This window comes from Aphis gossypii, chromosome 3 (assembly GCF_020184175.1).
Source record: "Aphis gossypii isolate Hap1 chromosome 3, ASM2018417v2, whole genome shotgun sequence".
Classification (NCBI taxonomy): domain Eukaryota; kingdom Metazoa; phylum Arthropoda; class Insecta; order Hemiptera; family Aphididae; genus Aphis; species Aphis gossypii.
The window spans coordinates 11,496,352-11,522,682 of NC_065532.1; the positions used below are offsets into that span (position 1 = coordinate 11,496,352).

The window sequence follows — 26,331 nt, forward strand, 5'->3', positions numbered from 1 at the left end:
TATGTATAATTATATAAGTATATAAATACCTATAGAACATGAATATTATATTATGTTATGTCTTCAGCATCTTACCTACACAATTTTATTTAGTAAAATTATCATTATTTTATTAATGTATTACTTAAGTCTTAAAATTATTAACAATATTATAATTTATTTTTTAAGATTGAAATCAGGTAGGTATATACATTTATTCATACATACAATAGTTATAACTTATAAATATACAATTACCTAATAATATATAAAATAGGTATATGAAAATATTTAGTATAATAATCGGTATAGGTATATGCAACATAAGCATGATATAGTTCATAAATAACATTACATATACTTATTTTTTATTATCTAAATAATAATTACTAAAATAATACTTAAAAATATGATAACTATAGGAAAACCATTGCCATAAAAGTTCACAATGAAATGGCTAAACATGTAAGATCGAGACTTTTTGATGAAGAACGAAAAAAAATGAAATTTTAACCCAACTATTAGAACTATTGGTGAAAGTTACTATGAAAACTTATTATTAAGACATATTACTTCTTAATTATTATTATTATTATTATCATTCGTATTAATTTACACTTATTTGACTTTAAATAATCGTGTACCTATATTTTATTTATGATTAGATTGATAAGGATATGCTCTCGATAAAAAAGTTCGAGAAAATAAAATATCTCGAGAGCAAGAACAAGAGAAACACCAAGCGTATTCAAACAAATTATTACAAGATTGTGCCACATCGTTACAACTAGATGAACAAAATAAAAAATTAACACCATGCCACTGCGATAGTTTAAGTTTTTCTAAAATAATTATTAAAAGTATACAAATTTCATAAACAAAGTAATATCTACTAATAGTTTCATATTTCTTCCAAAAATATGTATACTTATACGAATTATATGTACACTGTACAATAGAATTCTAAAGTATTTTAATGGTCTATTAACTTATAACTACCTACATGGCTACATATAGTAAAACGGACATCGTTAAATATCACTTACCGCTTCTAATCTACTTGTTTGCATCACGTATGAATAAATAATTCTGTTTTTATTTTTCAACTCCCACAAGAAGCATTCCGTAATATTATAATAATGTATATATAGATATACAGTATGTATACACTTATGGTAATTCATATAACCTGTAGGTAACGACTGAAGTGACTGTAACTTTTTTAAAAATCTCAATTTATATATGTTTATTACATATAGTATTATATAGCACATGATACCTATGTACTATATTATATATTTTAATTTATTCATTTTACAATCTTTTCGTAAATTGAACTATAAGCAAATGTAATGATACTATATTGTATATACTAATATATATATATGTACCTATGGAGTATATGATAAAAAAAATACGATATACCGTACAGTGAATAAACTTCCCACTAGAGGAACTGATATATAAGTAATAGGTATGTATAAATAACAAATATGAATGTTTGGCTGAGTAAAATATAGCAATATATTATTTTTTACTATGTAATATGAATTATAATTTTTAATAGGTAGGACAGGTAGGCTATAGTTATTATTTCAGTGATTCCATACCAAATCATTTAGAACTGCAGAGGATAAGCATGTTTTTCTATAATTATGTAATTTTTAAAATCTAACACCTGTAACAATAGTAGCCTTGTCCTATAAATATTGATTTGAAACACGAAAATACACAAAAATTGAAACTGTGATACTTTAAATGTTACGTTTGTATCCAGATGATATTTAAACTTTAAAACATTTTATGTATAAAGGTATATTATAGCTGTTAATAAAATAAAAATAATATTATTAGGTACAAAGATTTTTATTTTTTTTTATTTATATGTATCACACTGCTATCTATATCTATCTGTACATTATATATTATATACTTAACTACTTAAGTATGTATAATATATTATTACTTATAAGTAACTTGGTTAATCCAATGATGTTAATCCTATGTCCCTAGCTATACTATCTGGAAAAATAAAAAATTGATGTTAAAACCACGATTGCAGATAATATTATAGTTAAAACTATACAATTGTGTGCAACGTTAACCTAACGGTTTTTGGTGGTAGAAGTGTAGAACGGGATAGTATAGTGCACAAATTTAGAAAATAGTCAAACAAATTTACATTGATGCGGATTATATAAATAAAATTAGTATTTATAAATTATTGAATTAAATTTCGGTGGTAGGAAACTAGGAAACATTACACTAGCCTCGATAAACCACAATGTTTTTTTTAATTTTCTCCTTAAACTCGTAATCGTACTAATTTAAATCTAACTATCTTGATAAAATTATTTGCATAGAAATAATTTTTTTTTTGGTGAAGTAGACTAACAAAATAAACTCACTTTATCAATTTATAGGTATAAAGTTATTTAGCTATTTTATGGAAATATTTTGATAACTAAACTACTTATATAGTTATATATCCCTAATGTATTTAAGTTGTATTACTAGCTTTATATAACTTTATTTATTTATTATTATACTTAAAAACAAAACGAAATAGACTTAGAGATATTAGAATTCAGAAAAAAATATCAAGCTCCTAAAACACGAGGGAGTACGACGTATATGCGACTCTCTTACAGTGCGGAAAAGATCAGCCTAACCGCATTATTGATAGTGACCCGAGAATTACGCATTTTCGTCGGTGCAGTGGTACGTAAATATATAACGAGTATAATGACGTAAATAAGATACTTATAGTACAAACATTTTTTATTAAGATTTGAAGGCGAAGAGAGCATAATAAAAGAACAAAAAGCAGAATAAATACAACAATAGCGTGTATGGTTAGAATTGTAAATACGTGAAAAAAATTTGACCTTTGAGAAGAGAATGAAAACGTCGAACATATACGTAGAAAGAAACCGAACACACGAAAGTTCAACGAGCACTGGCACTTGCATCATTGGAGAATGAGTGTAGAAAAAAATTGATAGAAGTAAATTACCGATACAACCTAGCTCTATAGTGGGTGTTTTTGAATTACACAACATATTTGATAGCTGACATATTACACATAATATTATACCTACACAAAACGATTATTTGTTCAAATTTAGGCATTCGAAAAAAAAATTAATGAAAGTATTATGGAAGTCGAGTGCAACGAAGACATAAAATGGCAGAAGTATAGATACAACGCGATATTACTGGAGATTTTCTGATGGAAAATCCCGAACTCGGGTTAAACAGTGCTTTAGAGATAGGAAAAACATCAAAGTCACTTTACTAGGGTTTAACGCCGGCTATGAAACAAGCAATATACGACGAAAAAGCTAACCAAAGAGCAAAATTAAAGTATCAATGGTGTAATTAGGGGGATTTGGGAGTCGTATGGTTATCATAGAATTTATTTTTAAATTTTGCAATTAACTAAAATATTTCAAAAATTATAAGAAATCGGAATTATTATATAATATTGTATGCGCCCATGAAATTTATTTAATTTTGCCACCATGGGTATATCAATACTAATAATTAACAAATAACAAAAATTAGGTAATTATTTATCGTTCTAAAACGAAAAGACGCATTTGATAAACAAGAAAAAAAGATTGGACTGAACTTTTAATTATACTGGCCAGATGTGGCACACTCAAGGATTAAGAAATACAAAAGAAAAAAGGTAAATAATACTTCTAAGAGTACTTAGTTTAAATGTTAAAACGAATATTTCTCATTATAGCCTATAGGTAGGTACTTAAAAATAATTTTAAAGAAGTTAGTGATTGGTGGTGGTTCATAAATTGTAAAATTTACATAAAGTGATGTTTTGCCCTTTTTAGGGCCTTAATCCTTATTCACTGAGTAAAGGGCAGTGGCGTATGTAGGATTTATTTGAGAGGGGAGATATGACTAAAATAGTTGTTCTCCCTCCACTCGAAATACATAAAGATATTATCAATTTATAATAACTTCATACCTAATATTGTATATTATATTGTATAGAGCTCAAATTTTAAAGCATAATAAACAACAAAAAAAGCACACGATTGTTTTAAAAATACAAAAAGAAGCATATTTATTTTAAAATAAAAGTAAAAAAAAATATGATCAAAAATTAACATGAACTAGTTATAAAAACGAATAAAAAAAAATTAATTTAAATTAAAAAAAGAATTAATTACCATGTACCTATTCTCTATTTGCAGTAGTGAAGTTGACTAAATATTGTCCGACGGAATATTTTTATACATAAAAAACGAACTCTATTACATCCACTGAAATGATCGGTGCATACTTCATACAATCATACCAGAGGTTTCAAATTATAACACTAAATCATTAATTTTGAAACGATCGGTATCGATGTTATAGGCATACTGACCGTATTATAGGTACTTAAGGTACTGCAGGCTTTGTTATGTAAATCGATAATCTATAGGTTTGATAAATAAACCGATAACGAAAACAATAATAATAAAATAAAACCATTTACAATTTAGTCGTCATTTTGGGTTTTTACACTTTATCTGTTTTTATTAATAAACATATTTTGGTAGAATTCAAAGATTTTTTATATATTATATCGTATAGTATTATAATAATAATAAAAAAAAAACATAGCACACTTCTATATATTTTTCCTCTGCAAGGAAAATGCACGAATCGTAAATTTGATTTAGGAGAGAAAACAATACGAACTAATTATTTTACGTCGAATTTGTATAAGTAACTATGGTAACAAAAACATAAATAATACATTTATATAGAGCAAGAGCCTTGAGAAAAACGGTTAAAATCAAAAAGTATTATTCAGTCCAAAAACATATTTATATTAATAAAGGCAGGAGTGACGCTATAAAATAAGAATAAAGTAAAATTAATTTGGGAATTATAATTGTGTAAAGTTGAATTGAATGGATATTATTAAATTTGATAAGATGAACTGGGAAAAATTACAATGATAATAAAATAATATTTTTTTTTACTTGGCCAAATATATATGACAAATCGAAAATATGATATATTTTATTTATAATAATAATATATTATATAATAGTACCTATAATTGGAATAATAAGTGGGTAAATAATATGTGGGTAATACAATAATGGCTATAACAATATTCATGCAATTTGAATTTGTATGGGGATTATGGAGATATCTATATGGATAAAAATAGATGTTTTAATAATAATAATTTTTTGGACATTACTTGCACTGAGACTACCACCTACGGGTTACCTGATACGTCATCTTTTTAGAGAATAATAATAATAATAATATAATAACAAAATGTTATCAATAAAATTATGTCTTGGACTTTATGTTTTGTAATAAAAAGTAATTCTACAGCAAATAGGATTTTTAAGAAAAAAATATAATTTTTTTTAGAAAACTTAATGATTTATATTCATTCTACAATAGTTATTCCTATATTTTTTTTTCTATAAGTAATTTCAAATTACAACTTATTGGTATTTTTATCGTCATAAAAGTATACAATTGTGTAATAACGAGTTTATTTTAAGTTTAGGTACAATGTAGAATAATTGATACATATTTTATGTTTTATTTTTTAAATTTATAATTCTGATTACTACATTTTATAATAAATTTTTTTTAAACTAATTGTTTACAGATTTTTAGATGGTTTATTATTAATTGAAATTTGAATTATCTAAGTGTACTACTATTATACAAATTAATACTATTATTTGTTAATTATTTTATAACTACAGTATTATTGATTATTAGACAATTTAAATCATAAGTATTATATTTATTTATTTTTAGAAACTTAGAAGATGGAATAAAGGATTTTAACTTAATTCTAACTAATGAACAGAAAAATAAACAAGAGTAAATAATGTTCTATAGAAAACTAAAGTTTCGAATGAATTTTTCGATTAGTTAAGTAGTATCACTCGATAATTTAAACCCAGACAACAGGTCCGTAATTTCAGCATCCCAAGTTGTGCATTTTTGTAACATACCTACAATAGGAGGTTCAGAATTTAAAACTTTAATTCCGGGTGCTGGCGTGATATCATCCCAGCACCCAAGTAGTTACCCTTCAAAATGATTCGATTGATTTAAAACGTTGTAACTATTTTTTAACCAAATTCAATCTAAAATTTGATATTTCTGACTAACTCAAAACCTGTGGAAACCGTTTTAAGTAGGTCGGGTGCTAGTGTGACGTCACACGTGTTGAATCCTTCAAAATGATTCGAAATTTTCACAAAATGTAATAATCAAATGTAATTCAATATTCCAGATGGCAGATACCTAATTTCACTTTAATCAATTAAAAATTTTTTAAGTGACATTAATATCGTAATATATACTAACGTGTGTACATAATATATTATAAAATGTTTGAGGTTTAACCATTTATAAATTTTATTGTAAAAGTTCTTAAATTAAATTTATTAAATACTAATAAATAGAATGAAAAACATTTATATTTTTATAATTAACAGTACTAAAAAAACACTCTTCCTGCACCCAAGAAGCTTAAATTAAGGTCTGAAGAATTTTAGCCAAGCTGAGTCATACTAGTCATAGTATTAGCTTAATTATTCTCTATTGTAATCAATTCAGTGATTATTAAAGAATCTGTTCGAATAAGTAGTTAATAATAATATTAATAATATTCAATTTTAGTGAATAACTGCCTAGTAGTAATTCATTTTTTAAATTAAGGCCATTGCAGATAGTTTACGGGTTATAGGCTATAACTATTAAAGTTTTTTTTTTTTTTTTTTTAATAACAGATAATACATAGATATATTACTACATCTGATTAGAGCATTAGATAGAAATATTTTTAAGAAAAATAACTATGTATGAATTACTATTAATTTTCAACTTGTACATTGCACAGTTGCTCTAATTGCAGGCAGTAAAATAATTTTTAATTTATTATTTTAGTAGAACATGATTAAACACGTTTTTAGCACATTTATTTAAAGTCAATCTTGATAGTTAGCTACTACAAGGTACAACAAAAAAACAAGCACAAGAGGTCTTAAACATTTATAACTACGAGTTTTTGGTAAATGCGTATTTATATTATCAATTATTTCATTCGTTTCACTACTATGACTTTTAATAGGTATATTATGCTTATTATCATATATATTTCATAAAATCTTTCATCAATTGAACATTATTTAGGATAATAAATTTATCTGTTTTTTTTTGTTTGTATTGAAAAGCTCATCAAATTTTAAAAGATTAAAAATTAATCACAGCTTTTACCTATTACCTAAAGTAATTTCTTTGTAGTTTTTTTTTTTAATAACATTTTGTGGAACTGCAGCAACCATCTACGCACTTGCATGTAACAAAATATACCTATTGTACATGTACATATTATTATTTTTTAGTATTTGGCAAATATTATGTTAAAACAAAATATTGGGCGAATTTATATTATTTAGCGTGTTGTATAATTAATAGTCTTCAATAAATCTAGAATACTAATTACATATACGCATACAACACAGGTATGTGAAAATTATTTTTGAAAAATTCCTGCGTAGTTGAATTGTTTTTGTGATTGTGTGTCGATGTGACAATAATTTTCAACTGTAATTAGTAATTAAAGTATTGTTTTCAGTCTACTTTGATACGATTAATAAACAAGCCACTGCTCCTGTTTACCAGAGTACATAATGATAAAATTATTGATCGCTGTAAACTTATATTTTAACTGAAAACAAATAGTTATTAAATAAAGGAAAAAAATGTACGAATACCTATTTTTAGTTTTTAGTTTTAATGGACCAACTAATTATTAATTACACATAACATACGTTTACATCAATCAAAGAATGCAGATGATTGTTTATAATATTTTTTAGTTCTATAGTTTCTAATATTTTTATATGTACATTGTGCCAATTTCTATGTTTATGTTATATACAATATTTGCAACGTAGCGCCATCGATTACAAATTATTATTGCCTGCTGATTGGTAGCGATGGAGAGCGGGTGAGAGAAAATACGCAGTTAATAGAAATTCCTTTAAATAGGTCCTGCGCATAACAGTGCGAATCAGTCAGTGGTCAGTGACGCATATAGCCATATAGGAACATTTCCAGTCGAGTTCAAGCTCACACTCAATTTTTTTAAATTAAATTTATAAATAATTTTAAGAGAATTTGTATTTCTATAAATTTGTCTCAAATATTTTACTTAGACATCACATGGACTCATGGTATAGTACTGTGAAACGTCCATATAATGAAATTTTCTGTTAAACGAATTATTTTTGAGAACCGTGACCTTCGTTGTTAATTTTATTTAATGAAATCCTCTATAATACGAATTTTTTTGTTCCCCACGAGATTTCGTTGTATGAAAGTTTCACTGTATATACATACCTATGGCACACTTGTATTTGTACACCAACAAATAAAAAACAATTTGTTGTTAAATTTAATAAACACAAAACAGCGAACAACATCAACAACATAATTTTATGAACAGACTAATATTTTATTAATAATGAAAATGAAATATGAAAACAACTTTAATTCAATACTTTTTCCAACATTAATTATATACTTATACATGCATGTTTACATAGCTAGCGCATGGCCATTTAAAAAATAATAATTTCAACATAACTCTTTACTCGATTTTTTTAAATATGTGACAAGTGTCATTGCGAACCACAATAACTACCATAGCGCATAAACAATGGTGGTATGTATGAGAGAAAATATTGATATAAATTTTGTAAGTTCAGAGTTACACAGAAATAGAAAGAAAAACAGAGAACAATTTTAATTTCAGCCTCATTTCCCCGATAAGTTTGGTAATATAATTACGTAGATATATGTACATTTTAAAATTGTATAATTGTATATTATGATTTATAAAAAAAAGCCCCAATTTAATCTGGTTGCATGAAATAATTATCTTATCGTGTGACGTGTACAATAAAAGTTACTTAAAATGAATGCTGAAAAAATAAAAATTTCGAAATATAATTGAATGTATATAATATATTAAATGTATACCTACACCTAAGTAGAATAAATATGCGATTTACTAGTTAGACAATGTAGGTATGAAAATAAATTATTTTATTTTTACCTGATTATTATTTTTAAATATAAAACAATTTCATATAATAAAGATTTTCTACCTAATTACCAATTTTCTTAAATTATTTAATTAATGAAAGTTAAAATTAAAAATACAAAGACTTTTCAGAAGATGATGGTAATAAGCAAATCATGCTGTCTTCTCAATAATGTTAAATAGTTTCAATGGTTATATTTGTAAAAACATAAAATTAAAAATAATATTGATAAACTAAACTTACAATTTCCTAGCGCCAGGACTAATGATGTTACCATAACTGATTAATTTTCGAAACGAACAAAATTCGGAATAACGTTCGATTGGATTCAAAAAACGGGTTCAGAATTTGTTAAATACTGAAGTGTAAAAAGTTCTTCAAGTTCGATCAGTTTTTATGTATAATTAATGTTTGTAACATCACTGAAATAATTCAGAATATAATATTTTATAATTTATTATTATTATAGACATGGCATTTTATAAAAATCTGCAGTTTGCTAACACCAACCGATAATACAACATGTATCTTTTTTCATTCTTGTTTAAATGTTAGTATCTTGATTGCTTATATTATGTGCGAGTGAAACAATAGTATCCTCTTCGTTATGTTAGCCAAAAACCGTACGTTTATTAATGAAGATAATAATGCCGTATTCGTAAGTTTAATGTCTATGAAAGAATGACCTCGAATTCACCCTGTATCATGACAAAAGTGAAAAACAATATTTTCATAAAATTTATATCTACTACAATAACTGTTATCAATGTTTTTATATGATAATATGGTAGATATTATGTCATATGTGCCATATTATATTTAGTGTTTACACTATTTTTAGACGTCATATACCACACCTAACAAAAACAATGGCATTAATTATACGAATTCCATTCAAGTAATTTAACAATAATAAAATAGTACTTATATATCTTTACCTATAACTTATATACATATAATATTAACAAATTTTTTTGTACTTAGTACATTTCAATATTTTATAAGGACAATTGAAGGTTAAAGAAAGAAATAATAATAATTAATTATTGAAAATTATTTTATCAATGTATAAATAATAATTAAATTTACACAAGTATATGAATATATACTTAGTCCTACTAATTTATTCATACTCCAAATTTAAATATTTATCTGTAAAACAAAGATATAGTTAGACATACAAGTATTTCTTTATTGCTATATGAAATAATATAAAGATAAAATCAAAGAAAATCAAAAAATCAAATTCAATATAAACACGAAACATAATAAATTGATATATTATGCACGTGCATTAGTTTTGCTATCCGGTAATCGGTAATATAATAACATTAATTATAATTATCACAATATTTAATTGTAATACTAATAATTTTTTTAATATTATATTTTATTTTTTATACGTAATAAAATTGAAAAAATTATGTAAAATATTGTTGATTAGCAATAATTTGTCTATTAATAATTTATAACATATAATTTTTAATTTTTAATTATAAATTATATAAATATATATGAAAATAATGCATCATAATACTCACAGTAAAGTACTTATTAATGGAATGAACGTTATATGAACAGAATTGTTGAAATATCAAAATAACCGAAAACCTAGATGTTTCATTTAGCACAACCCTGAATAGAACTAAATAATTCTGAACTTCTTAAAATTAACGAAGTTATTCAACAAAATGTAATTGTAATATAATTTACAATCACTTTAATTAAGTAGTCTATGCTACCGAGTTGATATTATAATCAATAATAAAAAAATAATAATAGTTGAATTTTTCAATTTTAAATGACTTACATTTTAGTAATAGCTTTTTTGTGCAATTGTGTGAACCACCTCAGTGAACTATTAAGTTTAGAACCCTGAAAATTAATGAAAATAAATTAGATCACAACATTTTTTTATTTATACTATAAAAAATTGGTATCCGGTGTTGGATGGGTATATGATGTATTCACAAACGGTTGTGTAATTATGAATCACTTACTACACTGGCGATAAAATGACTTATTTTAAAATTTGAAGCTCACAAATATGAACCATTTATTGACCTAATAAATACAAAAAGAGTTAAATAATGAACTTTTTAGTTATTATCTCATACTTAAGATATTTTTCCAATAATTAAAATAATAAATAGTGACATTTTATATGCATTATTCACTATTCAGTATTCTGATATAGTTATTGTCATAAGAATACATGAAAAAAATGTATTTATAATATTTTAATTTTTTTCTATTTGTGAATATTAATTAATTTTCGATAAATGGTCGTTTTGTACAGTCCATTGTTTAAACTGCATAACGCGGAGACTTTGTACTGTTATATATATAAAGTATATGTTAATGTCTATAATTATATATACCCAAAGTGATAAGTGTATATAATATAAATTATTAAAATGTAAAAATAATATATAAAATAAAAAGTCAATTTATAACAAACTTTATAAAATATAGTATATTACTATAAGTAAATAAATTCTCATTTTTTTTTAATTAAAAATGTGTTCGCTATAAATATAAATAAATTTTCATATTCTATACAAACGCTTTAGAGTTTGGACTAATACGGCTATATATATAAAAAAAAAATCAAATTGACTACAAGTATTTAGCTGAAAATGATAAAAATATATTGAAAGTGTTTTTGTTATTTATTTAAATTGTATCAACCTTCGAAAAACATTTGTTTATTTTTATCAAATTTGTTATATTTAAAACTAATATACTCAGATATTTATAAATAAATTGTTTATTTAAATTATAATTTTAAGTGTAAAAAAGTAAACCTCATATTGGGTGTAATAAAGTAAATGGTACTTATTAGTCACATAAAAAAATAATAGATAGTAGATAAAGTAGTATAGAGGCGTGTTACATTAATTTCCAATCGCGTGAAATAATTTATTGTATTATAGTAATATAGTGTGAATAAATTTAAATAAATATAATATATAGGTAACCTATAGTTTTATCAGTATCAAATATTTATAGTATTTTAGTAAGACCTCAAAAGAAATAATAGAAGGTGATTGAGGTTCGACAATGATTTAAATACATCAAAGTAAGAATATCTATTTCTCTATACTATAATATATAAATTTATATATATAGAGAGTCAAAGAGAGGTCACATGGGGGAACCACAAATAAGTGAATTGGTGTTTCTGCATTCGAAATGTAGGGTTGTTATTTTTTTTTACTAAGAGTGCATATATTTTAAATATGCATAGATTCACTTATTATCTTTAAAGAAGATAGGGATAATTTAACAATTATAGTATATCGCAGTTAAAGAATATTCTTACCATAAAATAAAATATTATATAAATATATAAAATCACACAATAAAGTTAATTCATGTATAATAATATAAAGGATGTGAAATAAGTATTTTTGAATTGTTTTGTATAAATAATAAAATATTAATAAATAAATTTGTTCTCAGATATGATAAAAAAAAAATAGTAGGTAGTAAATAGTAATAATAATATTAAAAATTGACGTATATGCTTTATGGGTTTACGTTCAACGAATATTCACAACATTAAAATTATTATTCCAAGATACATAACTTTTTTGAAAAAAATTATAAATATACTATGTACCTACACTTATCTTTTGGTTTGTTAGAAGTTAATGTTAAATAAAATGTAATATACATTTTGTTTTATTTATTAATAGGTAGCTAATAATTTATTTTTAGATAAATTACACTTTATAATAGCACTTTGTAATTAATGTGATATTTTTTTGTTTATTTTTTTTTAATTCCGTGGACTTTACACTTACTTAAAATTAACTTATTGAAAGTTCTGATTAATTTCTTTTGTAATACAAATAAGAGATTTTCTCAGAGAATTTTGACCGTGGTCAAAATTATCATAATTTATAAATAAAGAAAAATAAACCAACAACTACATACTGTGTTACACTATACCTTAGCCAAAATAAATTAAATTATTATTATATTACTTACCCCCTCAATGTACGAGTATTATCGTTTTTTCATTATGCTGAGATATTCTCGTATTTTACTGGGCATACACAACATCACGGGTACGTCATGTATCATACCATTGATTATAAATTAGTATTTATGTTCAATGATCATACCTATATAGTACATTATGTTATACTGTGTTTGCCGACAGAATATCATCATTATTTCGTAAGTACGCACGATTGGTGCTGATGAGTAGAGATTTGGATATTTGTATCAATAAGCGGGATACGGTGCATCTTGGTTTGGGCTCAACAACATTCTCAAGATAAACAATTTTTTTTTTTTTGACGAGCTGAAACATATAATTAATAATATTTATTATATAATATATACGGACAGCAGTTCTGTACCTATTTTGTCTATACTGTACGCCGGGTAACAATTTATGTTTGATACAACAGTATACGATATTAGTGTTCATATTTTATACACACATCATTTTAATCGTTTACACCTAGATTAACCTATTTTTAGATTTACCTATTTTTAGTATTTTCTATGTAGGTACTAGGTATAGCCGATATAGGTATTATAGGTATTTAATACTTTACAATAATATATTTTACTATATTTTTGTGTATATTATATAATAATAAACTTTAATATAGATTTGTTATTGTTATCAAAAATCACTGTTAGACTTATATCCATATATATCCAGTTGACAGTCTAGTTTTTTTTTTTTAAAAAAAACCCTACCACATACATTATTTGAGCAAAGGGTAAATTTGACTTTCAAAAATTCTGCACGTTCATGATTATCGGTGTGTTGCTTAAACAATATACGCATATAAAGACGATTAAAAAAGACAATTTTATTTTTCTTATAAGGCATATAAAGACCTGTTGACAGTTTTTTTTTTAAATACTGATTTTGCATCTTTTTAACATCATTAAAAACAAAAATAAAACAAAAATATGTATGAATTACAAAATAAACTAAAAATATTATGTGAAGAATATGTAAGTGGGAAAAAAGATTTACGAACTTTTTTAATAGGAATAGCATATACGAGTACTATTCGATATTTATAATTTATTTTTATGATTATTTACTTAATTTAACAGTGGACTTATAAATTATAATATACTTTAACTAATGTTTGGAATTTTAAAGTAAAATCTATTTGACGTTTTTTACCTTGTCGTTTATTGTCGTGTCGTTTTTTACCAGTAATTTTTTGCCGTGTCTTTTTTCGGTGTCGTTTTTTTTCTAGATCCCAATTATAATATAATATGCATTATATTGCGTACATCAATTATTTTCGTAGTTGATCGGTGTTCATGCATTCTCGCTTATAAGGTTAGGTCTACTGGGAACAAGACAATAAAAAAATACCCGCATCATCGTGTATAGTAACACTAACTACCTCATAATTTTGAACACGGACAATATGTTATAATATCATGTAATTTACCAAGTACAAGTGGTGAGTAAACTTATCCAACATTGTGAATCTACATCAAGTGCTTGTTAAATACCAATTTAATTATTATTTATATGAAGAATGAAGATATGTGAAATATTGACTTATTTTATTTTAACTTTTAAGGTATAACGAAGCCTTTAGTTTTGAAAAATTATTTTATTGTTGACAATTTTATCGTAGTCATCTTTTTTATGTAATTTACTTTTTTTGAATGATAGAATATACATTTGAAGAAAATTATTATTTTTTAGTGAATTTAGACGTATAAAATTACATTTATGTTTCAAAAGTATATTATTCATTGAATCCTAAAACCGCGCACTTTCGGTAAAATACAGGACAAAACCACACACTTTTGGTAGGTTAAAACCACACACATTTAATAGGTTAAAACCGCGCACATTTAATAGGTTAAAACCACACAATTTTTAAAATTATTGTAACCAAAAACCGCACACTTGATTTGAACTTCTAAAAGGTTATACTTAACTATAGATTAGGTATACTTTATAATTTATAATGCGTAATCCTATAAATTCTCAGCGACGTATCGTTTGTACACTGGCATTTTATAGTTCAACCTACACACAACAATAATCCGTTATAAACGTTTATCGTATTAAATAATGGGAGATTTTAATATTACAATAAGTTTGTTCAAAGAATTACCTTTCTCCAGCGATTATGAGGTCGAAGAGCTGATACGGGAAATATTGAAAGAAATGTGGTGATCACAACGGCGGCGCAGAGGCAGATAAGGAGGACCTGCAGGACACAAAACAACTGAAAAGACTACGCAGAGGACAACTGGCTAGAGCTTGGTGGCGTCCGCGGGCACAACCTCCCCTCTTCCCACCAACAACACCCATCAGTCGTGCAGATACCGCAGGACCAGAATCGTTGTGGTATCGCGGCCGTCTTCCGTTATCGTTTCGCTAGACCGAAGTTGCAGAAGGTCCTTCGCCTGCCGTCTCGAGGCGGTCTTCGCGTCGCGCGCTCCAGCAAACGCGCCCGGGACCTTCGTCTGCCCGCTGGATCGGCTGCGATTATACGTCGCAGAGGCGACCTGTGGTGACGTCTAACGATTCGCTTTTACACTTTACTGCATAGAATAAGAAACTTTTATTTTTTAATAGCAACACCCTCTATTCGAATAGGCCTATTTTTTAAAAAGAAATTTCGATTTGTACTTATTTTTTTAGAAATGTTTTAAACTAGACAAACATAACACGGATATAAAATTATAACACTCAAACTCACAGTTCTAGAAAGTATTGAATAATTATACAAGACATTTTTAATTAATATATTATAAAATATTAATTTAACTACATAAAACTGTTGCAATCAGTTTGTTGAAAACTTTTTACCGGCTGTCCGCTGACCAGGTAACTTTAACACTACTGATTTTAGTATTTCTTCAGTAATCGGTATTCTAAAATATCCTTTTTCAGTCTTCACTGCCGTCTTAGACGTTTAGCTACCTTGAACCTCTCTCCTAAATGTCGGTACATTAGTCTTTATCGTCATAGGTGGTGGTTGAATTTGTGGTGGAGGAGGTAGATTCGTAGATACCGAGGACGATGTTGATATTGTGTTCAGCGGGCTTGACACAACACCTCCCGCACCGAAGTTCAAACATGAAGACAACTGCAATCGCTGGTAGGAGAAATTCATTTCAATTATATAGGTAGTATTTTTTGTTAATTCTTTAACAAATACACATACAATACAAACATTATTAGTAATTATGTAGTATAATTATCTGACATTTTCCTAATTACTTTCGAGGATTCCAATTCAATAGGTTTCCATTATTCCTAAACGATCGTTGATCAAAAATATATTTAATTATTTCTTAAAAATTATTTTACTTTATTATATCAATAATTTTATTATTATATTACTTTCTATAAACATCATTTTTGTTTTCATTTCGTCCAACGCGTTCAAATGGTCTTTAATGGTTATAATTTCTAGTTTTAAAAGGTGTATATCATCACAATTATTTTTATTTTCGATTTTAAATTTCTACTCTTTCACCGTCTTTTGCAGTTTCTAAACTGTCCTATATAGATTACGCTGCATATCCGTTACTTTGTTGGTTTGTTCTAATTTCATCATGCAACGTTCGTCAAAACGATGCATCTAAAAGTTAAATCAAAATCATTTATTAATATCAATTATCAGTACAATAATTGTTTATTTATTTATTTAAATTAATGTATAATAAATTATACATATTATTATATAAATATACATTATATTATTATATAATATTATTTGTTTTTATTTTATACAATGTTTGTCACTGTGAAGAAAATGTTCATGAAGCCACTTTCCTTGGTGAAAAAGTAAGTTTTCAGATTCAAAATTCCACATTTATGATTTAATGCGTCGCCTAATTAATGTACATGTATATAAATGAAAAAAATGTCAAATTTATATTTCTTATTCGGTCCACAGCCACTTGTTGTCAATTTTTCATATTTTTCACAGTGTAAAATTCATGCCATCATTTCACAAATGCACTATACATATTAAGGGAACGTCGCAGTATCGTATAGAACTATAATAATATGGAATATCTCCGAATTTAATGTCAAAAAATGCAAAATAAGGTGTTTTTTAAAAAAAAAATCACATTATGTACAATACTTGATCAGTGGCTTTTTTTGGGGGGGGGGGGGGCAATTGTCCCAAACAATTTTAGGTGGGTGGGTAATTTTGTTAGATCTTAACAATATTTTTGTATTTAACTATCATTATAATGTATAAATATAATACCTATATAAATGTTAAAAATATTATAACATATTATTTTTAATATTTAATATATAGGTATATCTTCAGGGTTTTATTTTGTTTAACTTAAATGTTTACCCCTGTGAAGAAAATGTTCGTGACGCCACTATCTATATAAATCTTTATATCTAAATAAAAAGTATTGTAGTTATGTAGTTATGTGTTTGTAAAATGAACCTATAATATGTGTTATAAATAATGCCTACGCATGGTTCAGCGATAAAAAAAAAATATGAGTAATATCAGTATATCAGTATTTATATTTATCTAATATATAAAGTTCTGTCAGTGCCGCGTGGCTTATTCGTACATAATATTATACTCACTTTGCGTACTGATTACTTTATTATAGATAAATACTACAGTTATTAAAATATTAATAAATAAAAAAAAATAGTATATAATTATATTATTAAACTTTTTTATTATTATTATTATTAAATAAATCAATACATTACAATTAAACGCGATTAACATGTTCATTAATAATTATAATAATTATCATTCATCCATCTTGAATTATATCTGAAAAATAAATATTTTTATTAATACTCCTTGTAAGATTTGAATAGGCAATATAGTATACAGGAATACGGTTACCCACCTTATCAGAATTGATAAGTGCTAAACGTCCGGGAGCTAACTTAATTTAACAGACATCTATATTTTGGAATTTGGATTTTTAGCTCTCGTGATTGTTCAAAATATTCAATTTCACAATATTTTCTGTTCTAAATTATGTATTTTCTTTACTTATAAACATTTTGAATTTCATTAATTTACTTTAAATTATTTTTTCAAACTACATTTACGTTTTACTATTTATATAGTAGTTTACTACAATTGATGCAGATTACCAATGATATTATGTCTTTGAATGAAAAAAATGCTTCAACACTTGAATCTCAACATGTCCATGATGTGTGTACATATCAGTAGATATTATATATTTAATATTGGTGATTTTTGTATGTAAAAACAACAAACTGTGTTTGAAAACCAAACTGAAAATAGCAATATATTTTTTTAAGTTTACAATTTTCTATTATTGTTTTAGTGTTAGAATAAATTGTTAAAGTCTTACAAACGTTGACCTGGAATACTTAATCATTTAATAAATTAATTTAATTTTTTTTTTTTGATAACTGAATTTAAATTTACTGTACTATAAGAGTTAATAAGAGTTAATTTAAGGGTCGGCAATTAAAGTCTATGGCAATCCAGATAATTTGAAAACAAAATTTATAGTTAGTTGATGTATAATTTACACTAATAATAATATATTTGTATACTTAAAGGTTTAATATGAGGAATTACATTTCTTGTCCTAAGCCTGGTTTTACAATTTGGTACTCTTGAAGAACAACCAATGCACAGTGTCTTCAATATGGAGATCAGTTAATATTGAACAATATTTATTCTTTAAAATCTCTAAATACATCATAAATATTGATTAAATATATATTATGTGCTGAAAACCAACATTAAAAAAAAACATTTTTGGCAGTTCAGTTATTTTGCTTCATAGGCCACCTATTACTGACCCCTCTGCTAAAGTATTGGATTGGAATTTATTAACGGCTTACTAAATTATTAACATGGATAAAAATAGATAAAAGACTTTTATCTCTTATCGGAAATTATACTTATATTTAAAATTACTTTTATATTTACATTTTTGTAAGTATAACTTGTAATTTAATTTGTAATCATTTTATTTTTATAGGTTTATGAAAACATAGCGTCACATTTTAGTGAAACACGACAGAAACCTTGGCCAAATGTTGTTAAGTTTTTAAATAAATCTAGGCCTGGTGCAATTGTTTTGGATGTCGGTTGCGGAAATGCAAAATATTTTACCAATACTACTGATATTTATCAGGTATCTAGTATAAAAAATAATATTTTTAAACTAAACAATTATTTACCTTAAACTTTATCATTTATAGTTAGGCTGTGACCGAAGTACTCAATTAGCTCAAATTTGTAAAAATCGCAACCATCAAGTGTTTAACTGTGATTGTCTTCAATTGCCAATACGTTCAAATTGTGTTGATTTATGTATTAGTATAGCCGTGCTTCATCATTTAGCCACAAGTGATCGACGTTTAAAAGCTTTAAAGGAAATCAACAGAGTACTAGCAGTTGGAGGCCAAGCACTTGTATATGTGTGGGCTAAAGAACAGTGTAGAAATCAAAACCTTTCTACTTATTTGAAACAGAGCAAGGTTAATAATAAACATAAGCCAGAGTCATTAGTCGAATCAACTAAAGAGTTTTGTGTGGAATCAATTGACGTTAATCTGCCAATACATACAAATCGTTCAAATTTCATACATAATGACTTGCTAGTTCCATGGAAGTTGAATCAAAAGAAAGAACAAGAAAAAGAATCTGAAACACATCTTAGATATTATCATGTATTTGAAGAATGTGAATTGAAATTATTATGTGAACAAATTAATGATTGTAAAGTGATTGATTATTATTATGATCAGGGTAACTGGTGTGTAATATTTGAAAAAATTAAAATTTAAGTACTTGTACATTTTTATCACGTCTTCTTAATACACCAATGATCAGACAACATTGATCTACTTATTTGTTGACAAATAAATAATAATTATAATTACTATAAAGTTTATTTATTTTTATTCTAGTAGGAGTAATGTTGGTATATTTTCCAGGATTTGTTTACCTACGACATAACTATAACATATTATTATAATATAAACATTATAAACTTATTTTTGAAAACTGTAATTAAATGTATAATTAATATAAAAATAAATTGTAAATTGTAAATTAAATGTATTATACTAGTGAACAAACAATAGTAACATTGCATAAAGTGGGATTATGGTACAAATTTTGAATGTTGAGAAATGTCGACTAAATTTTTAAGTTAAACATCTAATTACTCATATATTGTACTACTCACATGAAAATAAAAGTGACATACATTTGGTCTTGTGGGTATCGTTAGTCAAAATCTACTATTGCTAATTTTTTTTTATTAATTTGCAATAGTTATTAATTGGTTTGTTAATCAGAGTTGGAGATGCCATTTGTTGCCAAAAATGTATTTTCTCTATTCAAATATATATATTTTTGTTAATAAATATATAATTTGTAATAGTTTATATATAATCAAAATATGACAAGAGTTACACGAGAAAAGAAATAACTTGGAGATTACACTTTAAATTTTTTTTAATTATAAGGATTCAAGTCAAGATAGTATCTTTTTTAAACCTCTAGGAGATTTCCAGGCATTGAGCCATTATTAATAACATAAATTAAAGGATTTGGATAATTTAAAATAATAATAGTTTTTAGTTTAAGGAAGACTGCATTACTCTACAATAAAATCTCATTTGTTCAAAGTTATCAAATTTATTAAAATTATATAACTATTTATGTTAAAATCAAGTCTTGCATTTTATTTGTTAGTTATATATATATATACTTTATTAAGATACAAAAAAAGAATTCAAAAAATTTATAAACTAAATGAAGTTTTACTTGGTTTAAAGATAAAAAAAAAAAAAATTAAATATAAATCATAACATTGGTACAATACAAAAAGTCATTTAATCTTTTAATTGTAGTACATAGATACAAAAAATGAGGTAAAAAATTTTAATCTAAGAAAAGTACCTATATAAAAGTAATTGTAGTTTTAGCTTGATTCACTTGCCACACATTAAGCATTTCATATTCTTCAATGCAATCATCAACTTGAAACGTGTTGAAACCTTTACTGGTACAATATTCTCTAATATCAGACATTTTAACAACAGTTCGCCCTCCAGCTAATTCTCTTATTACATTGAATATACGGTCCACAACAGTTTGAGGTCTAAAATCAATAAGTCATTTAATCAAAATTTTCAAGGCAAAATTAATAGTACAACATACCTTCCAGTTTTCTCATCAATTTGCATTAAAGATATTTTAGACATTTCTAAAAGTCTCATAGCTTCAACTACATCTTCACGTTCTACCACATCTGATAATCTGAGCTTAGCTAAAGCTGTAGATATTCTGAGTATGGCCAAAAGATTTCTTGCCGAGGTAAATGTTGTATCACCATTGTTACGTGAATCCTTACGCAAGTCAACATAGGAATCGACCAGAAAATCTGTAAGCTCTACAGGAACAGTAGGAGTCTTCTTCTTACACAAATCAATGTAACGACGCATCAAACTCATATCTAATGCTTGTACTTCAGTTGGTGGTTGACGACTATGCTTATGAACATATGTTATATGTTGTGCTAACCTAATTAAAATAATGTTTTCATAATTTACTAATTAATAATATTTACTATAGGTTAATTAATATTACTTAAGATCATTTTCACGATTGGGTTTATCTTGAATTAACCATAATAAATCAAAACGAGAAAGTAAAGCTGCTGGAAGTTGGATATTTGCTTCAATTGAACGTTTAGGATCATATCTTCCATAAGCAGGATTGGCTGCAGCCAATATACTCACACGAGCATTCAAACGTGTCATTATTCCAGCCTATATAAAATGTTTAAATATAAATAATTATGTAATATATACAATTAATTTCTTGAAAAATATACCTTAGCAATTGAAATGGTTTGTTGTTCCATCACTTCGTGAATAGCAGTTCGATCAGATTCTGCCATTTTGTCAAATTCATCTATACAACATACACCTTGATCAGCTAATACAAGGGCACCACCTTCTAAGACCATTTCATTGGTTAAAGGATCCTTCATTACAGCAGCAGTGAGACCGACTCCAGAAGAACCTCGACCAGTAGTATACTGACTACGACGAGCAAGACGTTCAATATAAGAAAGCAATTGAGATTTTGCTACACCAGGGTCTCCCATTAAACAAATATTGATGCTTCCTAATAAGGATTAAAATGTAATTAGTTAACAAAATTAGGTATTAATAAAACAATATTTATCCAAATTTTTTTTTTTTAATTTATACGTTTATCTTATTATCTTGATACACATTTATTTTTTGATTAATAAAAATAAAATGTCAGTTTAAGTTAAGAATACTTAATATGTACTAGTTTATTTAGGTAAAATATTTATAAATTACACAAGTTAATTTTGTAATATTATGATACAACAATGACGTGTTAATTGTTTTTTTTCCAATGGATCAAATTCAAGTTTTCACAAACTCATCCTTATTTATATTTCAAGTAAATTAAACTTAATTCTTTAAGTTCAAGGATGTATAAGACAATATTAAAAATAATAACCATTTTTGTAATATAAGATTTAAAAAAATACTTGAACACCTTATTCTTACCTCTAATTTTCATTCCATCGGGTGCTCTGTCTACACCACCAACCAAAAGTAATAATAATGCTTTTTTGACATCTTCGTGGCCATATATTTCTGGTGCCAAACTTGCAGCTAATTTTGTATAAAAGTCATCACCAGCCAATTCCAATACTTCTTCTTCAGATAATTCACCTTCTCCAAGCTTTTCTTCATTTAGTTTATTTAAACATTCAACATACTAAAATTCATAATAGAAACAGTTGATTTATTTTTGAAAAAAAATATATTCATATCTACACATAAAGTACTTAACATTTTGTTTTAGTAATTAAATTATTGATATTATTTTTACTACTCATTAATAATTTTTAACTTAGTCTTTACAGTAACAAAAATAAAATAAGAAGCTAATAAATGGATTATCATGTACAGATAAATAAAACAATGTAACTACACAGTTAATTATAGTTTATAATTCAAATAAATTTGTTATTAAAGCTAAAAACAGAAGTTCATAATAAGTATATAACATATAAACTAAAATTGGTGACAGTAGTGAAATCGTAGAAAAAATGCATTATTTTTAACTGATCATACAACGTAAGTTCTTTAACACAATGTTTGAATGAGGCAATAATGAAATTTATTTAGCGTTTTTGATTTGTTAGGTCATTTTTTAATTTTTCAATCTAACCTAATGATATATTATACATATTATCATGATCAATTAATATTTTTAATTTAAATTATGAATCTGATATTTAGGTATACAGTCATACAAAGCATTTTATATTGCATTAATATTAAAGTTTTTTAATTCATTAAATGTAGGTATAACCCTAGTGATAAATATTAACTATATATAAATTTATAAATTGTCAATACAATAGAACCTCATTAATCTGGACAGCCGTTTATAATACGTAAACTACGCTAGTTTATGTCGTAGATTAAAAATAAACAAGAAAACGAATTCTACATATATCTAAATAAATAATTTTTAGGTTAAATACTGTAAGACATACATATGTATTTATATTCAGTTTGAAATTTGTATAATAAAATATCCAATACATTTTTTTTAAATTTATACCTAATTTACGATTTTTGGTTATTTTGTTTAATATGGACTTTCATTAATTTGGACAACCTAGAGCCCTAAATAGTCCGGATTAATAAGGTTCTACTGTACTTGAAAAAATTGTTTTTAAGAGATAAGTTGAAAAATATCAATGTTTAAAATCTTATCATTTTTAGTAAAATTATAATGGTTTTATTAATATTGTAAAGATAACTAATTTAGACTACTCACATGGGCTTCAAGAAAAGTATCAGATAGTAAACCTTGCTGAATTTGTCGGAATCCAGAACGAACCATTGGTAAAAATATACCAGTTACTGATATGTGGTCTCCTGGTACTGCTTGTCGTGTAGCTTCACCTCTACATAACACAGTTAACGAACGCGGAATATTACCTACTGGAACTTGATCACTCTAAATAAAACCACAAAATACATATAACATATTTTAATATATACTATATTATGATATATTAAATCTACATTCAATGAAACATTTATTTACCAGTTCTTGAATTTTGAGTTCTTGAAATTTTATAAATTTAGATCCTCTAGTTTGTAAGTACAACCGACTACCTGGTTTATTAGCTGAACATTCTGGACTTGGACAGAATTCTAAAGGCTTGAATGTTAGTGAATTTACCTGTTAAATATATTAATATTAGTTTTAATTTTAATAGCAGAAGAATTATAATAAAAATATAAATACATACTGGTTGATAAGTTTCTCCACCACATAAATCACAAGAATAAGTTGCAACTACAACCATAGGCTTAACTTCTGTACTTCTCATAACAATTCCACGCACAGATATTAATCTACCAATGCTATTAGCTTTCACATCACGGATAGGTAATTCTTTTCTAGTGCTTAAATCTTTAAAATATATTTCACTAAAGAAAAAAAACAAAACAAAACGATAAAATAATAGTTTTGGTAATAATAACATCATTTTCTTACAATCTTCGCATAAGTTCTGGAGGATATCTATTTGTAGGAGCGATATTTTCATCACCTTGTCTCATTCTTTGTCTTTGCTGGGCCAATATTCTATGTTCAATGTAGACATCCAATGCATCTTTGTTTTCAGGCTTGAATGAGAAAATAAGGGATAAATTTTAAATTCTTTAGAAAATAGTTCATAATTGAGAAGTTTATTTACTTCATGATCTTTGTAATTTGGCAATAACTCTTGCACGATATCACCAATCATGGAAGAGTATCGACGACAATTGGCGGATACAGCATCGGCCAACAAGTTATCAAAATGATCTAAATCGTCAAGCTCAATGTATAAAGACACCTATAAAAGCAACAAGAGCATAATTTCTAGGCGCACTTGATTAAGGGACGTTGCTCAGTTTATTTACCTGTTCGCGATGTGCGAGCTTGGCCAGCTGTACGGCATATTTGGCGTGCTTCTGGTTATCCTTGTCCAACGCCTGGTAGTTTTGTAGGAATTCCGTGAGTTTTGCTGCAAACGAAACGGCGAACATAAGGTTTATGGCATGCAAGGCGAGAACAATAAATTATCTTATAAAGAATAAAAATGAGTCACGAGATGATATAACTTACCTTTGTCAGCTTCGTAGTCTCTGAAGCCAGCTTTAGCCATGATCGCGCGTGACAGCCGTAAACGGTAAAACTTGCAATAGTATTATTGACTGTGAGATTTGCAGAATATTGATACTCGACAATAGTTATTCGTTGCGGAATGTGAATCGGCGGCAAACGACGGCCAACCGTGATTTACGGTACCTACTACGTTGTAAGAACACGAAATAATTGAGGTCCGTAAGGGCTCTTACGAATAAAGACTGCCCCAGACTCTCAGTCAGATAACGGATAATATACGTTAAAACACGCACGGCGATTGGACGTGGAACGATCGCGGTTCGACTGCTTTGTGGGTAAACACAAAATTGGCGGGAAACTTGCGCAGCTGATTACGTGCAAGGCGCAACCAGTGTTACTCCGCGACATCTCTATTCCCCGTGCCTGCGACACCGCCGAGTCGATGCTCGGTTAATGATTAATGTAATTTTTGAACTATACCTAATAATTATTAATGAAAGCTAAATAAAAAAAAAAAGAAATTGTAATAATTTAGTATAATATCTAATACCTATTGTTCTATGGAAAATATGTGATTCTTGAAATCATAGGAATATATTATATTGGACTAACTCTCGACTCTCGTATGCGACAGATTGGTAGATACACGATTATTTACACATTATCGAATTTCGTGAAAATTTGAACTTAAAACACGTTTATAAAAAAAATTTTAGTCTAAGAAGTACTATTTATATTTTATAATCAACGTCTATATATTGCCTAATATTATGAAGCTGAAGAGTTTGAAGGTTACCAGCTATTCGTTGAGCCACAAATCGTACAAACCGTTGAACTGGAAGAATTAGTATTATTTCAACGCGAATAATTCATTATAGTGTTATGTTTTTATTGTCAAAATATTTTAAGTATTTTTAAAATGAAAAATAAACCAAGTCCATATTTTACTATACCTATTAGAGTTTGTGCCGTTTGTGGTAGGCTGCAGTAACGAGTGAGCGGTGTTGTTGCTAATTGTTATCTCTGATTAGTGGTTA

At 26.3% G+C, this 26,331-nt stretch overlaps 2 protein-coding genes and 2 pseudogenes across 2 annotated transcripts; 2 read left to right on the top strand and 2 right to left on the bottom strand.

The window, feature by feature from the left end:
• The first annotated feature begins 388 nt into the window (after positions 1–388).
• Positions 389–5,904, top strand: LOC126551284 (uncharacterized; annotated as a pseudogene).
• A 9,316-nt stretch (positions 5,905–15,220) lies between these two features.
• LOC126550984 (uncharacterized) lies at positions 15,221–16,387 on the bottom strand (annotated as a pseudogene).
• A 1,589-nt stretch (positions 16,388–17,976) lies between these two features.
• Positions 17,977–20,924, top strand: LOC114130327 (alkylated DNA repair protein alkB homolog 8-like). Its single transcript, XM_027995284.2, has 3 exons — positions 17,977–18,271; positions 19,077–19,232; positions 19,300–20,924. The coding sequence occupies exons 1-3, from the start codon at positions 18,197–18,199 to the stop codon at positions 19,885–19,887; spliced, it is 819 nt and encodes a 272-aa protein (XP_027851085.1). The 5' UTR covers positions 17,977–18,196; the 3' UTR covers positions 19,888–20,924.
• A 1-nt stretch (position 20,925) lies between these two features.
• On the bottom strand, positions 20,926–25,624 carry LOC114130334 (DNA replication licensing factor Mcm7). Its single transcript, XM_027995295.2, has 12 exons — positions 25,295–25,624; positions 25,090–25,193; positions 24,882–25,022; positions 24,680–24,810; positions 24,432–24,612; positions 24,224–24,361; positions 23,951–24,133; positions 22,663–22,876; positions 21,948–22,243; positions 21,701–21,882; positions 21,272–21,634; positions 20,926–21,212 (listed from the first exon to the last, which is right to left on the bottom strand). The coding sequence occupies exons 1-12, from the start codon at positions 25,332–25,334 to the stop codon at positions 21,011–21,013; spliced, it is 2,175 nt and encodes a 724-aa protein (XP_027851096.1). The 5' UTR covers positions 25,335–25,624; the 3' UTR covers positions 20,926–21,010.
• Positions 25,625–26,331: the final 707 nt, after the last annotated feature.